The sequence below is a fragment of the Myodes glareolus genome, chromosome 7 (genome assembly GCF_982192425.1).
Source record: "Myodes glareolus chromosome 7, mMyoGla1.1, whole genome shotgun sequence".
NCBI classification, from domain to species: Eukaryota; Metazoa; Chordata; class Mammalia; order Rodentia; family Cricetidae; genus Myodes; species Myodes glareolus.
The window spans coordinates 7,701,205-7,719,556 of NC_142032.1; the positions used below are offsets into that span (position 1 = coordinate 7,701,205).

General features: G+C 36.5%; 1 protein-coding gene across 6 annotated transcripts in view; it reads right to left on the reverse strand.

Moving 5' to 3' along the window:
- Positions 1-1,922: 1,922 nt before the first annotated feature.
- Shoc2 (SHOC2 leucine rich repeat scaffold protein) overlaps positions 1,923-18,352 on the reverse strand; it is an 87,168-nt gene continuing 70,738 nt past the window's right edge. For all 6 annotated transcript variants that reach the window (XM_087907807.1, XM_048423414.3, XM_085694089.2 and 3 more), the window contains 6 exons: positions 15,800-15,930; positions 9,673-9,861; positions 7,732-7,854; positions 5,767-5,904; positions 5,323-5,440; positions 1,923-4,210 (listed from right to left, as the gene is read on the reverse strand). In XM_087907807.1, coding sequence (XP_087763933.1) covers positions 4,002-4,210; positions 5,323-5,440; positions 5,767-5,904; positions 7,732-7,854; positions 9,673-9,861; positions 15,800-15,930 — 908 coding nt within the window. In that variant the 3' untranslated portion in view covers positions 1,923-4,001. The remainder of the gene's footprint in view (positions 4,211-5,322; positions 5,441-5,766; positions 5,905-7,731; positions 7,855-9,672; positions 9,862-15,799; positions 15,931-18,352) is intronic.

The window sequence follows — 18,352 nt, forward strand, 5'->3', positions numbered from 1 at the left end:
AGTTTCAGAAAACAACTTGAATCATATTTAAAAAATTTAAGGCCAAACTGGAATTCTGACAATACAAATTATCAAAAAAAATTATGAACAAGTAACAGCTACTGAAGTCTGTTTGGATAATTAGGTACAAAAACACATACTGCATTAAACTTGAAGGCAGCCTAGGAAGAATAATTTGCAGTTGCTTTTTTTTAAAGGCTGACAGTCAATACATGACATTCAGTGTCCTCCACAGGCCCGTGTTTTCAACTGCAGCCCCTACAGCAGGTAGACCTGAAGAAGTAGGCCATTCATGTCTGGGTCTAGTTTGCTTGCCCTGCTTCCCAGTCTCCACCTAGACCTCTGGAACTTCAGTTTGGGGAGGAGAGTGGAAGAGCACAGTGTAACAGACTACAGAAGCACTTGAATAGGAGCTCAATGGACAACCATGGTGACAATTCACAAGAGCACAGAGAAGACAGGAACATGGCCAGCACATGCTGCTTATATCTCAGGTGGGGGAAAAGGAAGATTGGGATGGATACTGGGAGGCTATTCATGTCACAGTGTAACAGAGAATTTGGCTGTACTCTGTATAGTGAAATTCTGAGTGATCTGAATTTAAAAGTAATAGACTAACAGGAAATTTCAACAGTTTAATATCTAGGCTCTGTGGTTACTGCTTGCAGTTTTCACCCAAGTCTACAATAATAACTGAAAAGGAAAAAAAAAAGAATCAGAAGATTTGAAACATGCAGTTTGGTGAAGAAAGAAGTATTAAACTGACTTAAAGCAATTGCTGATCCATCTGCTATGAGCCTGAGGAGACTCAGCATGATTACAAAGCAGCTAGGACTGAACAGTGAGACAGATACCTTGAGGACAGGACTCCACCCTTCAAAAACTCAGGGTGTAAATGACTTTATAAAGGATGATAAGCCTGCAGAGCACCTTACACTAGAAGGGCAGAGGGACTGGAACTTTCCAAGGTTCAGCCATGCAGCACTCAGGAAGCTGTTGCAGCTGCAGAACAGGACACAAGGGTACTTCTTGAGTGGCAAGAATGCTATTTTTGATTTGGGGTGGGGGAAAGATCTCAATACATCACCCAGACTATTCTTGAACTTAAGATCATCTTGCATCAGCCTTGAGTTTGAACCACCATGCCTGGTTAACTGTTCCCCCCCCCCCTTTTTTTTTGTATGAGGTAGTTTTTGTTTGTATTATTGGGGGTGGGCATACTGGGGTTGAACCAGGACCTTGTGAATGCTAGGCTACATCTTACATTTAGCTACATCCCAGCCTAAATTCGTTCACTTTAAATAGCTCAGACTACACAAATTTAATTAGAAACTTGTAATCCAAGCTTTGTGACTTTACTCCAACTACATTGCCCATATTTTAAGCATGAAGTTAAGAAAACCTTTGTTTTCTTGTCTAAACTCTATCGTTTTCATTAATCTATAAATCGCCATCTCTCCTTTCTGTGCGATGTTCTAAATAAACACCTACAGAAGAAAGACTATGTTGTTTCCATTTAACTGCTACAGATTAACTAAAATTTGCATGTTTCAGATAACAGTCTATGATTCTTATTTTATTAAGCAAATCTTATGTAGAGTCAAACATTATTCTTTTAAAAGAAAGGCAACTTTTAAATATGGCAATTAGTCCCAATGACGTTTCATGAAAAAAGTTAGTGACTATGTAGCCGTTCACCATCCCTCACTCAAGGATTAAGCATCTTAATTTCACTAGTATTCCTCCTCCTAAGCGGAGTCTAGCTTCTTGGTAGAAACAGAATCTCTAAAGAAGATCTGTAGTTTACATCTTGAAGAGATTAATAATACACTATGTATATGTAGCATTAGTCCTACATGTAAGTTTGTGATCATTTTCCACCTCTATTGTAGAATAACTTAAATAAATGTAAGGAAACCAAATTGTTTAAAATTTTTCATATATTTTCATTTTGAAAAAAACATGTTTCACAAGAAAAGACACTAGACCACTATCTCTCAAGTTTCAGTTCCATGACCTTAATATCAATACATATGGATATGAGATTTAAAAGAAAAAAAGAAAGAAGGAAGGAAGGAAGGAAGGAAGGAAGGAAGGAAGGAAGGAAGGAAGGAAGGAAGGAAGGAAAACAAAGACCATACACACACACAAGTTCTAGGTAGAACTGTAATAAATTCCTTTTATAAACAAAAATCTTAACTGAAAAACCACAGTAGGTGGAAAAAGAGAAAGGATATTACTTTGTAAAATCCAGTGAACATCTACAATAGTTTTACAGCACATTTAAGCATTCTAGGGTTTTATATCTTTACCTGCCTTCCATTTATTCGGTGTTCCTTACAAATTTGAACCCAGATTTGACCTCAAACCCATTCTTGAGTTTGAGTGCCAGGAAAAGCAAAAGTCCAAATTTTTATCTTGATATTACAGTTTTAATTGTAAAAAAAATAGTTGTTTAGAACAAAATGACCCCCCAAAATGGGGGGAGGCAAAACAGAAAACTAAGCAGCAATATTTAATTATACAGAATAGTTACTCATCATGTGGAAGGTGTGTTTTAGGATGGACTCTAGGATGCACTTGCTCTGTGGGGTCTCCTCAATAATTAAACTGACCTAGACCAAGATGACCAAAAATAAGAGTACTATGTAAGGGACACACATTCACAATTTTGCTATTCATAAAGGCAGTAAAGCAAAAGAAAATATTATCAAATAGTACATGCACATCCTACGTAACTTCCATGGAACTACCAATAGTGTCGATGCAATGTGCCATTTCTCATAACTGTACTATACCACCTAATAACAAAGGAGAAATGAAATTGAAAATAATGGTACTGAACTGAATTGTTTGAAGCCAGTGCCCCATCTACGGGGAAAGTGCATTTAGTTCAGCAGCAATACAGCACAGTGTGAAGATATTGTGCTTAGACACAGATACTCCAGAACAGAAAGATGTACAAGGCGAGTCAAGATATAAAACCATAGTACACTGTTAAATAACCTTGAAACATACATACACTGCAGTCTTTAGAGAGAGACATTCATCTCATTGTACAAGGAAAGGGTAAAGACTTTAAAGTCACCTATTGTAGTTTATGATATAATAAATACATATCTATATAGCATTGTATATACATATATAGAATGTGTGTTTATGTGTAATTTATTTGCCAAATTTCTGTTTAATTTTTGTGGATCTGCAACTTTCAGGAATGGAAAAGAAAACCTTCCACCACAGACTTCTGCTCCCCAAAGTAAAAATTAAAAATACTTATTCTAAGAAAGGCCTCAATACCCCGACCCCAAAGGTTCACTTCAGATATTTATTTTACAGTTCATTAGAGAAATAAAAGTAGTGGAAATTTTGATTTCTAAATGTATATTTTCCGTTTGCCAGCTGTTGCTCAATAAAGTATCTTTTAACATTTAAACTAACTGACGCAAATTTTTAACAGAGAATATAAACTCTATATCTGACTGATTAAAAGAGAGCAAATCAAAATAATCCAGTGATTCACTCCAACTGTAAACAATATAAAAAATTTAAATTTCAAATTTCAAAATAAGTTAAAGAAAAATTCTACCTGCAGGGCTCATGCCATTATAAAGATCTGACACGGTAAGGGGAAATGGATACGAAAAGTTGCAACAAAATTTTTAGCCCACATTTTCCTAAGAGAAACACATATCTGACTATATCACTTTGTCCCTTAAATTTAATGACTTCATAATTTGTTGGAAGATTTTTTACACAAACTGGCATATCAGATTACACAACAGAAAACCATCCATCAAATTTAGCAAAGAAAACTTATATAAGCCTTTTTTTCTTTACAGAATTAAAAAAATCTAAATGGCTATGATTCCTCTATTAGCAGAAACACATAATGCAGTCTTTATAAATCTGCCATAGATCAATATCCACAGATACAGATATAGATATGAAACATTAATGGCAGTCTATGTTTGAACAGTGTGTGGGACCAGCAGTTTGTATCAGACCATGGCACGATATGGACCCTGCATCTTTAAAAACTGAATAATGAATGAAGGCCCTCCAGCAACAATTTGAGGTGGGAGGTGACTGAGTGGACAGTTCTCAATACTCATGATTGACAGCTTGCTGCAGAGAGCCAGCTCAAAAGGGAGGCTGTGAAGGTTGGGGTTGTCATTCAAATACAGTTCTTCTAGGTTTTCCAGTGTGCCTGTTTAGGGAGGGAAAACAATTAATTATTATTCTTAAAACTTTCACTACTGCAGATTTCAAATTGCAGCATATTCTAATCAATTGGGGAAACTTTTTAAAACCAAAATTTATAGGCCCATCTTTATAACCAAAGAATCACAATGGTTTTGAGGGTTATGAGGTTTGTGGAAACACTCCATTTTCAGACATTCTGTTGGTCAGTTGAGAATTCACATATGTATTTTTAAGCCTCTATTTTAAAAGTCAAAACATAGACTACTTGCCAATGGCACTAGGAAAGTAGTAAGCCAACAGGCAGCAAGAGAGACTTGTCTACACGTGGGATAGTTAATCTCAAGGCAATCTCCATGAAGTGAGTTACTGTCCTGGTTTACAGGTAAGAAGACATTAGGGTGGACAGTCTCTATCCAAAGCTACAAAGTCAGCCAAGTGGCACAACTAAATTTTAAATTGTCTACCATTTGCAAAAACATTCTTTACTACTTTATCTTGCTTACAGAAAAGGATACTATAGAGAACAGATTATAATCCACAGAATCACTAATTTAGGGACACTCAACGGACTCTGTTATAAAACAGAATTATGACCTGATGCCTAAATTCAAAGTGACCATATTAATTATATAAATATTAGATGTGACTATTTGGAAAAATTCTAAAAGTAAATCCAGGCTTTAATAGTAAGCAAATACTACAATTAACCCTAAATCCCTATGAAGAATATTCTTCTAGAAGCTACAAATAGTAGCTCACTTCTGTGGTTTCAGAACTAGTTATTATAAACAAAATCTAAACAAAGACAACAAAAACAAAAATGTCCTTACAGCACAGACAGTGCTAATTTACCGCAAGCCCATCTAACTATTAAGTTTAGAAGAACAGAAAACAATCTTGTACATTGAGTTTCATAAGTAAGGTCTACCTACTGGCAGCATTCTAGCCATTCTTAAACACAGGCTGAATTTTAAGAATTTAGGAGAAAAATCATTGGCACTTCATTAAAAGTCTTGAGCTTGATGTAAATGAATTCACAGAAAAGTGTATTTATCAAACCTATCTATTTGAAAGCACAAAGGCAATAAGCAGAGTCAGATGCCCACAGGTTCATACCAATTTCCTCGGGAAGGTGAGTAAGCAGGTTCTCTCCAAGGCCCAGGTGTGTGAGATTGGTGAGGTGACCGATACCTCTGGGAAGAGTGGTCAACTGGTTGTTTGTCAAGACTAATTTCTAGAAGATTAACAAAATAAAAAAGTTACACATACATTTCCTACAACTGATATATACATTTATAATGATATATCTAATGAATAAAATAAATAACAGGAAAATTAAATTGGGTAAAACTTGTTTAGTAAAACACAAAATTTTCTTTCAAACAATTTCATTTGTTAGGAGAACAAAAGCAGGCAGTATATTTGACGTTCACATAAGGACAACAAGATAAAAACCTTTAATTGGAAAATTATATCAAAATCTAAAGAAAAACTTGTAATTTGGAATGGTTTCAAGAACTTTAGTCATATAATTCTAACACCACCAGGAAAGAGTTTTACCTGCAAATCCTTGAGATAAGCAATCTCATTGGGCAAGGATTCTAGTTTGTTCTCCTCTAGATCTAATTCTCGTAACTTTCTAAGGTTTCCAAGACCATGGGGAAGCTTCTTTAGAAGATTGTTCGATAATATGAGAACCTAAGCAGAAATTATTGACAGCATTTCACAACTCATGAAATAACATTACACATGATTGTTATGAAAGATTAAGGATTAAGCAATGCTAATTCCCAAAAATGACTAATAATAAAAAATATTAAATATTTAATTGAGTAATACATTTTAAAACAAATATACTACAAAGAGATTTTATTCAATTACTTAAAAACATGGAAATAGTTTATTAACTAAATTTTGAAAGGAAAAACAAAATTAACTACTGTCTTAAAACTAAAATATTGACAGTGAATAATTACAAGTATTAATAACCTAATTTTTGTTCAAAATTCCCTAAAATATTCACTTAAGGAAAGTAAGCCACTGACTTACAACTGTCTATAACAATGAGCAGTAACTGAAGTTACGATTTAGAAATTCTTCACTACACCCTAGAAACATTAAAGGGTAAAAGGGCTGAGGAAGCTCTAGAGTTCTTTTTCTCAAAGAAGTTAGAATTCAGCATGGAAAGAGGGAGACGATACACCTTCCTGGACCTGGAGGGAGGGGGGAGGAGCTTAGACTTCCCACAGGGCAGGAGGCCCTGACTGCCTTTAGGGACAAAGAGGGAGGAGGGGAGGGGGGGGGGGAGTGAGAGGGTGTTGGGAGGAGGCGCGTAAATGGAAACTTTTATAATTTAATAAAATTACTTAAAAAAAAAAAAGAGGGAGACAATAATGGGAGCTGGATTAGGAAAAAGAGCAGTAAATTGAAAGAGCCACATAAAATTGTCACTAACGCTAAGTCTACTTATTTGCCCCAACTTTATAAAATCCATAAACACACACACACACACACACACACACACACACACACACACACACACACACAACAAGATCAATACAAGAACAATAGCCACCACTGGAGTTTACTAGGACCTTATATCAAAAGCACTTTGTTCATGTGATTCACTTAAACTGAACTAAAACTATGACGTGCTATTACCTCACTTCACTCCTCAGGAAACTAAAGCTTCAGTCAATGAGATCCAAACACGGAGCGACAAAAGCACAACCGTGTTTCAATCTCTGTAAGCCGCTGCACCGCACCATTTACCTTATGACAGTGGTTCTCAGCCTGTGCACTGCAACTCCTCTTGGGTCACATGTCAGATATTTACATTAGGATTCATAACAACAGCAAAATTATAGTTATGAAGTAGCAACAAAATAATGTTATGGTTGGAGTCACCACAACATAAGGAACTGACTGTATTAAAGGGTTGCAGCATTAGGAAGGTTGGGAACTGCCGTTTTACAATATAATAGAACGTTTAAAAGTTTTTTTTAAAAAAAAAATCTTAAAAAGAGCATATTTACTATCTCCCTAAGCTATGTGTTAAAGATGAAAACTTCACTAAGTAAAGACAGTAACAGTCATTCCTGACTAGGGTGGATCTTTAATTATGGGGAAAAGCTTTTGAAAGAAAAAAGTAAAATCAAGAGGATGAAAAGCAATATTCCAGACACTGGGATGGTACACAGACCTACAGCTAGGGACAACACATTACCAACACAAGGGGTGATAAAATTAGGCCAAAGCCATACAATAAAAGGCTGTGAGTGTCAATCTGAAGAATCAGTAATTATTTTGTCAAGTAATGCCATGTATCCTGAAAGGAATGAAAGGAAACTGTTTTCAAGGTGCTAAGTGTTAGACATCTTTCTCTTCAAAGATTCTGCATTTAATTCTCTCAGCTTCTGTCAGGCAGAAGTGGTTCAATGGCAGCAACACTTCCCTCCCCTCACAGGGTTGTGCACCCAATGGAGTTCAGTTATGACTATCTCTAATTATACTATATTCACTCACCTCAAGAGAAACAAGGCCAGACACATCCTCTGGGATCTTTGTGAGCTGATTTGTGGCTAAATTCAATTCTACCATACTGGTCCAAGTTCCAAAATCCAAAGGAAGTGATGTCAACTGATTGTCCTGGTAGAGACAAGAAGCACCCAGGTAGAACCACAAAAATAAAGTCACCATTTACATTTTCCTCTGCAAGCAAAATTCTTAAACAGAAAATTTTATTCTCATATTTATCAACCGGTAGAATAAGTAGAAAAAGAAAACAAGAGCCAAAACTTACCAATAAGACTCTGAACTTCCAACGTTTTAACTAAGTAGGCTTTTATTCTGAGGTTAAACTACTTCATAATAATGTACAGAAAATCACTGAGTATAATAAGAATGTTCAGTTAAGGTATGGGTAGGCAAAAGGCAGGACAGCTCAGTGGGGAAAGGTACTTGCCACCAGCCTGAGCAGTAGAATATACATGGCAGAAGAGAACTGCCAAAAAACCTGTCCTTTGACCTCCCCTTATGAGCTATGTTACTCAAGCAAACAAAAACAAATACAAATGTAGTTTTTAAAATTACAAAAAAGTATAGTACATATATAGAAAAAACTTTCAAGTCTCACTTTTATTTCCAAGAAAAAGTTTTGTTAATCTTTTATCACATTTGATGGAATGTTAAGACAAAGTTCATCAGTTTCACATTCATTTTCTAAAACCTCAGGTAGATAAACTCTAACAACAGCAGAGCAATTAAAACATATCTACAAAGGGAAAAACTAGCAAACACCTGCTTCATCATAGCCTACACCTATTAGAAACTGAGACACTGCTTGTTACTTATGCTGGGGACTGAACCCAGGACCTTGTGCATGGTATGCAAGAAGTCTGCCACCAGCACTGTTACACAAGGAGCACTCAGCAGAAAGGCTACTTATTACTTCTGCATCCTTTCTCACATGAACAGACTAAGAAATATTATTTGGACTTTAAGATTATCTTCACTTAAAAATCTTACTCATATACACTCAAATAGTTATCATGACAAAGTATAGAAACAAAGTTACAGATTTAGATTACTAAAGGCCACACTTATGGTGCAGAGTGTAAAGAATGACAAAACCATGCAGTATACTATGACAGAACATTCTGTCTAGAAACAAAGAAACCCAGGTTTCCTGGATTCCTACTCAGCTATAGTCAGGATTAGGTGTGTGATCATTTCCATTATCTTCTCTGGACCTAAAATCTGTTCATTACAAATTAAATCATAGCACTGACAATTTTCCATGATTTTTTTTCCTTACACAGTAAACTTATAAAGTCACATTATCAATTTGGAAGCTTCTCACTGAAGGGCATATGGCCAGGTAAAGAACCTGAGGGTCATCCATCCATCCCTCCGACAGCCAAAGAGAAACACTGTCTTAAAAAGTGCTGCAGGATGTACTTACACAATACCTAGGAATTTAATAATAACTAGCACATTTAAAACAGTTTAAACCTGTGTAGAAGGAGAGTTTTACATCCTTTGCCCTCTACTAAATAAACTGAGAATACTATAATAAATATTTAATATTGTCTTAGTCTAGATCATCAAGTTTGGTGGTTCCATATTATTTCATTAGATATATTACTTTAAGAAGTTAAACCTTTTTGGCATAAATTGGCATTCATGAAATAGATAGTTATGTAATATATATCCTTAGCATTATACTTCTGGAGACACCCAAGACTTCGTCTCAAGGACAAACTGCTAAAGGTGTGCTCAGTCTGAAAACATCTGTTATGCAGTAAGAATTGTCCTAACTCATGATTGTTAGCAGTATAGATTTCATCAACAAGATATTACCTACTCTCCACCCTAGTACAGAAAATATGAATGAGAACTATAGCACACACACACACACACACACACACACACACACACACACACACAACCCAGACAGGGACTTACCTTCATATTCAGCTTACTTAACACTTTAGCTCTGGAGAAAATTCCAAATGGGATTTTGTTGATTCGATTGTGTTCCATGTTGAGGGAATAGATGGTGGAAAACTGAGATGGACCTCCCACTGGATATAACTGGAAGCAATTTCTAGCTAAGGTCAAGCTATTCAATTTTACAAGACTGGATAACAGACTCTGTAAAAATCAAAGAGTAAGATTAAGAAATAAGGTAATATTTGCCTTAAACAGAGCAATAGCTTTTAGGGGATAAACTGCAGCTTGAAAAGGCTGGTTCTATGACCACCTTCAGGGACAATCACTACAATGATCTAGAGTTTACAGCAAACCCACAGTAAACTGATAAACATCTTAAGTAATATGGCAGGATTCAAGATCAACTCAAAAAAATCAGAAGCCCTCCTATATAAAAATAATAAAAGAGCTGAGAAAGAAATCAGAGAAACATCACCCTTTAAAATAGCCGCAAATAACACAAAATATCTTGGGGTAACACTAACCAAAGAAGTGAAAGACCTGTACGAAAAGAACTTAAAGTCCTCAAAGAAAGAAACTGAAGAAGATACCAGAAAATAGATCTTCCATGCTCTTGGGGAGGTAGAATCAATATAACAAAAATAGCAATCTTACCAAAAGCATTCTACAGATTCGATGCAATACCCATTAAAATCCCAACACAATTCTTTACAGACCTCAAAAGAACAATACTCAATTTCACTGGAAAAACAAAAAACCCAGGATAGCCAAAACAATCCTGTACAAGAAAGGAATATCCGGAGGCATCACCATCCCTGACTTCAAGCTCTGCTACAGAACTATAATAATGAAAACAGCTTGGTATTGGCATAAAAACAGATAGGTAGAACAATAGAATCAAATTGAAGACTCTGATATCAATCCACACACCGATGAACACCTGATTTTTAGCAAAGAAGCAAAAATTATACAAAGGAAAAAAGAAAGTATCTTCAACAAATGGTGTTGTCATAACTGGATGTCAACATGTAGAAAAATGCAAATAGATCCATATCTATCACCATGCACAAAACCAAGTTCAACTCAACATAAATCCAGCCACACTGAAACTCACAAAAGAGAAAGTGGGAAGTAACCTTGAATGCATGGGCACAGGAGACCACTTCCTAAATATAACCGCAGCAGCACAGACACTGAGAGCAACAATTAATAAATGGGACCTCCTGAAACTGAGAAGCTTCTGTACGCAGGTCAGAATGACTAAGATCAAAAACACCAATGATAGCTTATCCTGGAGAGGATGTGGAATAAGGGGAACATTCCTCCATTCCTGGGGTAAGTACAAACTTGTACAGCCTCTTTGGAAATCAGTATGGTGATTTCTCAGAAAATTGGGAATCATACCTCAAGACCCAGCAATACCACTCTTGGTCATATACCCAAAGGATGTACACTCATACCACAAGGACATGTGCTCAACTGTGTTCATAGAAGTATTATTCGTAATAGCCACTACCTGGAAACAATCTACATGCCCCTCAAATGAAGAATGGATAAAGAAAATGTGGTACATTTCTACAATGGAGTATTACTCTGTGGTTTAAAAAAAGACATCTTGAAATTCGCATGCAAATAGATGGAACTAGAAAAAGCCATCCTGAATGAGGTAAGCCAGACCCAGAAAATACAAACATGGTATATACTCACTCATAAGTGGATATTAGATGTAAAGCAAAGGATAACCAGCCTATAGTCCACAACCCCAGAGAAGCTAGGTAATAAGAGCCCTAAGAGAGACATATATGGATCCCCTATTGGAAAGGGAAATAGACAAGAACTCCTGAGAAAATTGGGAGGGGGGGCAGGGGGAGTAGAAAAGAGGGTAGAAGGGGAGGAAGAGAGGAGACAGGAAGGGGAGAGAAAACATGAGGGGATAGCCAAGATGGGGGAAGGACAGAGAGGGAGAACAAGGAAAGAGATATCTTGATTGAGGGAGCTATTATGAGGCTGACACTAGGGAAATTCCCAGGAATCCACAAGGATGACCCCAGCTAAGACCCAAAAAACATTAGTGGAGAGGGTACCCGAACTGGCCTTCCCCTGTAATCAGACTGATGACTGCCTTAACTGTCACCATAGAAATTTTATCCAGCAACTGAAGAAACTCGATGCAGAGATCCACAGCTAAGCACTGGGCCAAGCTCCCAGAGTCCGGTCAAAGAGGGGGAGGAGTGATAATATGAGCAAAGGGGTCAAAACTACAATAGGAATACCCACAGAAACAGTTGACCTGAGCTGGTGAAAGCTCACTGACTCTGGATTGACAGCGGCGGAACCTGAGTAGGACCAAACTAGGCCCACTGAATGTGGGGAACATTTGTGTGGTTGGGGCAGTCTGTGAGGTTATTGGAAGTGGGACCAGGATTTATCCCTAGTGTCTGAATTGGTTTTTTTGGAGCCCATTCTCTTTGGAGGGATACCTTGTTCAGCCTAGATATAGTGGGGAAGGCCTTTGGTCCTGCCTCAAAGTGATATGTCAGACTTTGTTGGCTCCCCATAGGAAGCCTTACCACTTTCTGAGGAATGGGGTGGGGGAAGCAGGAGGCGGGGAGGGAGAGGGAACTGGGATTGGTATGTAAAATGAGAAAAGATGTTTTAAAAATAAATTTAAAGAATGAAACAGACAGATTAAGAAAAACAATCAAGAGTAACATATAATTGCATTATCATTAGTAAAAAATTAGAGGATGCTCTTTCTATTCAAAGTCTGGGTCAAGGGATATCAAATCCAGCATCCAGTGTGAATGTTAACAGGATCCGGGCCACTCCCACAGAACCACAATATTCATTATGAGACTTCACCGGAGATGGGTATGCTCACTAACATGAGAAACTCTGCTACAGGCTAAGATAATTTTGACTCCTATCTCTATCTTTTAATACCTTGTGGTTTTAGCCAGTTACTTTTCTGAACCATGGTTTGTTCACTGTGTAAAATAAAGATGCCATATAAGCTCAAGTGAAGATTAACAGAAATAAAACACACAGTTTTGCTAGTATGCAATAAATACTTAAAATTTAAATTTCTGTATTCAAAGGAAAGAACACTGGAATAACTAGAAACAGGAGTTTGAAATAAGACACTCAAAGGCACACTCAGACTACAGTTCAGAAAAAATTTTGGACTGAGATGTGAGTTAGTTCAAACTTGGAGTAGTTGAACATCAGCTAGTTGGGGATGGAATCTGAGGTATCAGTAGAAATAGCAAGGCTAGCAAAAGGCATGAAATAACTACAGAATGAAGGAAGAGAGCAGAAACAGAAATGTGTTCTTTATCTAGAACACTAAGAAGGTACTCTTAACATTTTTATTGTAAAAGAACTGGTAAGTGTGTGATTAAGAAAACTTTGCATGACAGTCATTTCAAAAAATACATTTTCAACCTATTTTATTAAGGTTTCCTGGGTTTCTGGTCACAAACGTTATTGTAACAACTGACTTTGTTTACTGAGCTGAAAACATGTTAGTATCTGAGCTCTGATCCTGGGAAGGGGCAACAAGAAGGGAGTTTAGACAAGCCCCCACTTCTGGCGTCAACTGTGAAATGCTTCAGGATGTGGACTCCAACCTTACACTTGTGCAAACAGTTTTTGTCAACTCCAGTAAGTAAATTAAATAATCCATCTTCTTCAGATTTTCAGATAAATATTTAATCACATATTTGGCCCCAAACCTCCCTTAATTCTTTTTCCTACCTATATAATGCCTGCTTCCTAATAGAAAGGTTATACTGAAGAGTAAATAAAACCACAGATGTGCAGTTCTTGGCTTCAGACCTGGGGTACATGTGCCTAGTGATGTTAAAATGTTTTATATGTATATGTCTACATTAATACTAGTCCAATCTCTGATGTCTTCCAATAGAAAAATGTACTCATTTTTACCAGCTCTGGTTGCAGGAATGAGCCTCTCCTGTAAACTGCTGCCATGGTTCATCATCTCAAAGCAGCCTGAAAGCCTTTTCAGTGGCATCTAATGGATCTTTCTGTTTTCCTTACTTAGTCTACGGTCAAACAAAATCACGCATATACACTGAAAATTTGCTACTTCCAAAGCACATAGATGACTTTTTAAGTAAGACTTAATTTTTCATATTTGGATAAAGTCAGTTAAAGGCTTCCCCAGTGTCTCTCTTGAGAACATGCACAGGAAAACATATACACACAGTCTTTCATATTCAGACCAGAGAGAGCTGTCATTTTTAATAATGTCTTATCACAAGTAAAAAGAGGGTTTAATACTCCCAAGCCCAGTGCATGGAAAAAAACTTTGTAGGATCCCTTGTCCCTGTTTAAAAACAAAAGAAAAAAGGTCAGGTCTGATCAGAGATTGCAAAAAAGGATAAATACATAGAACAAAGAGGCTTCTATGTTTTTATTTTTATAATACCATAATAATACAGATGCCAATAAACTGACTTATTTCAGTTATATAATATTAAACATGAAAATAATCACCTATGGTAATGTCCATATCTTAAGAGCCGAATAATTATCAATCTTCCTTCACTGATAATAAATCTGTATATAAAATTATAGATTTCAAATGTTTATACTTTATAGGGACCCAGTCTTTATCTAAGAAGATGAACACAAGGAAGCTCCTCAAGAATTTAGCTGAACATGGTGGCACACATGTAATTTCTGCACTCAGGAATCCTGCTGAGGCAAGGGTACATGTGTAGAACTAGTTTGAGCTACATAGCAAATACCAGCTCAAAAGGCTACACTACAAGATAATGTCTCTAAAAGAAAAAAAGCCACCAGTACCACCAAGGGAAAAAAAAAACCTACTTAATGTGCTAATTAATCTATTAAGGGTGAGTCATTAGAGAAGCGGATAACATTAAACAGTATAACCTCACCCATCTTGATTCATCTGAATTATCACTATCACAGGACAAAAATCCAGACAGTCTGGTTCTTGGAGCTAGATCGCCTACCTTGAACTTCACTCTTTATCTCAGGTAAATGCTACAATTCTGCTAAGGAAAGGTACTGTCATAGTAATCTCAGTGGGCTAGCCTAGCAACTGCAATCATAGGAAACATCTTTATACTCTCCAAGCTGTTTTCTGAAAACACACATAACAAAAGTAAAACAAGCCAAATTAAGATGTGACTTTATGTATTTTTCCCCTAGCAAACAAATCAAATGAGTTAAATCTTTTTATCAACTGATATATTTATCCAAATAGGTCTCCATATATAAAGTAACACAGAAATAGACAAACAGATTCACACTCTTCTCACATACACATTCAGATACCACTTAGAAAAGAAATTGTAAAGATCAATGGTAAGCCTGCAGTCCCTTCAATTAGTTTGTTAGAGTACTGTATTATGCTTGAATAAAATAAGAAAACACATTGCCAAAAATTTGCATTGCAGAACTATTGGCAGACTAGTTTCAATACAAGAAAGGGAATAATTTCACATCACATTGAAACACGTTCGTTATTCTACAAACCGATCTTTACTAATTTTTACAAAAGAGGAGATGGCTCCAGAGTACAATGATTAGTGAGAGGTGTCTCTTCTACTGAGACCAAAAGAAAACAAAAGTAGGCAGATATTGGGGGTGGGGGGATGGAAGTTGACTTCTTACTAGACCAATGTTTTGGTTTTTTTTCTAATAGAATCAACATAATTCAAGTTAAAATAAGGAGTTAAAATATCCTTTTTTGGCTGTTATACACTAAACAGGCTTTGACATTACTACATCAATAGGGTAATAAATTGGGTGACAAAAGAGTAATAGTCAGTATTAATCTTCACAATAAATAAAACTTTTTCTTAGAGGTGTAACTACTGCTTCTCCATAGTAAAGAGCGAGCAACTAAAGCAAGACTTTCATTCACTCTGGTTTCACCTTCTCCACATTAAAACAACAGTATGCTCCTACACACACACTTTCTGTTTTTGGAATTTACTTTAATGGTGGTCTGTGACAACATCTTCACTGTTTAAATAGTCCCAATCACCAAATTATGGATCCACCTGTAAAACTAATTAATTTACCTCCATTTTCTTGCAGACTAGTTTCAATTACATTTTATTTCCTCTAATCTGCTTCTTACCTCTGGTAGAGTAGAAATGTTATTGTTCTCTAAGTTTAACTCCTCAAGTGCACAGCATTTTGCTAATGATCTGGGTATTGCTGACAATCTATTGTATCTCAGGCCAAGACGATTTAAACTGGACAGGTTTCCTGTAAATAGAAGAAAAAAGAATTTATCATTCAGAAAATCTAATGAGCCTTTAACTACCATAAGCTACTCACTAGATAATCATTAGTTACTCTGAAGTACTATTTCAGCAGATCTTTACACCAAGGGCTTGGTAACAGAGAAATAATGAGACAGACAGCTTCAAGGAATTTCTAAATTAATTATAATCTTTGGATTTAACTTATAACACATGATTCTGGGCATCTTATACAAATGCTATGATATCAAAGATATCTAAGTATATCCAACCTGTATACACACTAGCCGCTACTGAGCATATGAACAGTGAAAACATCATCCCACGGATATCTCTGAGCTTCATTGTCAAGAAAACATAGGAAGCTACATGTAAGCTCCCTGGGTGAATACAGGGTCTACTATCATAAAAGATTCATATAAAACTTTCTAAACAACACATATAAATTTGTTTTGATACTCAGAAGGGCAACAGTAACAACCACTAAGTTGGGTATATTCCTTTGTCATGACTGATTCATTTCTAACTACAGATCACAGCGACTGCTCTGACATTTCTGGATAGTCAGGTTAAAATGCCAAATGCTGCCTACATTAAACAGTTTCCTCAATGTTAGAAATTACAGAAATGGATGACTGTGTCATGTGTTAGCTTTTGCAGATACATATTTGAAGCCTTGTACTTTTACCAATCTATTGTATCTATTTTATTTTATTCTGCTCATCACATGACCCAACTTTCTAGGATACAACACTGCTATGATAATTAACACAGCTACCATAGTATCAATCAAACCTTGACAGTATTTGGAGAGCAGCTGCTATACCCCCAATCCTCACCCAGTCACTATTCACCTCCTGCTTCTCAGTGAAGAAACTAGCAACAGAGGTCATCTAAATTACCACCTGAAAGTAGTTTTTATCCTTTACAGTGTCATGGTAACAGTTATATTTTCACAATATATTCTCATGAGTCTATATCTTAAATCTAATCAATTGTAACACAGACACCCTGCCAGGCGTCTCTGCCTTCCCACTAGACTGCAGCCACTCCACAGCTACATCACTACATTTCTTTCTACAATCCTGTGGGGATATTGAGCCACCGAGAATTTATAGTTCTGGTGAAGATTCCAAAAGGTGTAAAACAGAATATAAAAGCAACAATAAAAACTATCACTCAGCAAAAATAAGTTGACCTTGCCTTAAAGTGATTTCTAAGTTAACTAAAGATGTTTCACTGGTATCTTTCTGATGGCACTCTGGTAAGATGGACCCACTTTAAATGGGGATGGAGCGACAAAACAAAACAGGAGTGACTCCTTTCCAAAATACCAGAGAATTTACAGACCAGAAACGAGATACTAGAAACCTTCTCTACTATTGTTTCTACCGCATTATGACTAAATATATACTGGCCAGAATGGGGACAGCCACATGTACAACAAAAGCAGAATAATAAAACTGGAGATAGCAGAATACAATAGGAAAACGTGAAAATGTATCCTGAAGGCTCAGAGATGCTACTGTCTTTAATTTTTAATTGTTTTTTGCTTTTTAGCACGTCCTTCAACCAGATAATGAGATGGCAACATTTATAAGCTAAACCTTGAGATTAGTAAGTAAACCTTAAAGAATTATGTTTCAAAGGCAGACAATTCTTGAGTCTGATATTATTAGTTCAAATAGTTAAAAGCTATATATACTTTGTGGATTTTTTAAAAATTCATTGTGTACATGGGTTTGTGTGTACCCACACACGTGAGTGGGTTCACAGGCATGCCCACTTGTCTGTGTAGGTCTGAGGTTGACGCTGTGTGTCTTCCTCAGTTACTCCCCACCTTATTTCTTAGATAGTTTCTTACTGCACTTGGATTTGGCTGACTCGACAGTATTGGCTGGCCAGCAAGTCCTGGAGAAGCTCCATTGCCACCTTCCCAGATTACAAGCACAGGCTGCGGCATGGCCACCTGAGAGCTAAGACGGTACCCCAGTCCTCATGCTTTCACAGCAAGCCCTAATCTCAGCCCATCTGTGACCTCTTAGGGAATAAGGGTCTGATCACAGATGGCTAATCTTTATGCTCACGACTAAAATGTTCTCTTCTCACATAAAGGCTATTTTATTACAACCTTTGGTCCTAGAACAGACCACTTTTAGAATGTTTGTGATGCAGTTTACCAAAACTGCTTCTTTACAGGACAATTAGCCTCAGAGTTCAGTTTAAATCTGTATATATATTTGTAAGTCTACCCAAGTTATTATATCTTAGGTTTCAATCTGTTTTCAAGTATGCAATATTCATAATAAAACATTTCAGGTTAAACTGTCAAGGCTATTTTACTTAGTTGATTCTTGTTAAGTCAATCTGTTTTCTGTCTACATATGTGGTACCTTAAAGGTGAGGCCAAGGTTGGAAGAAATCCT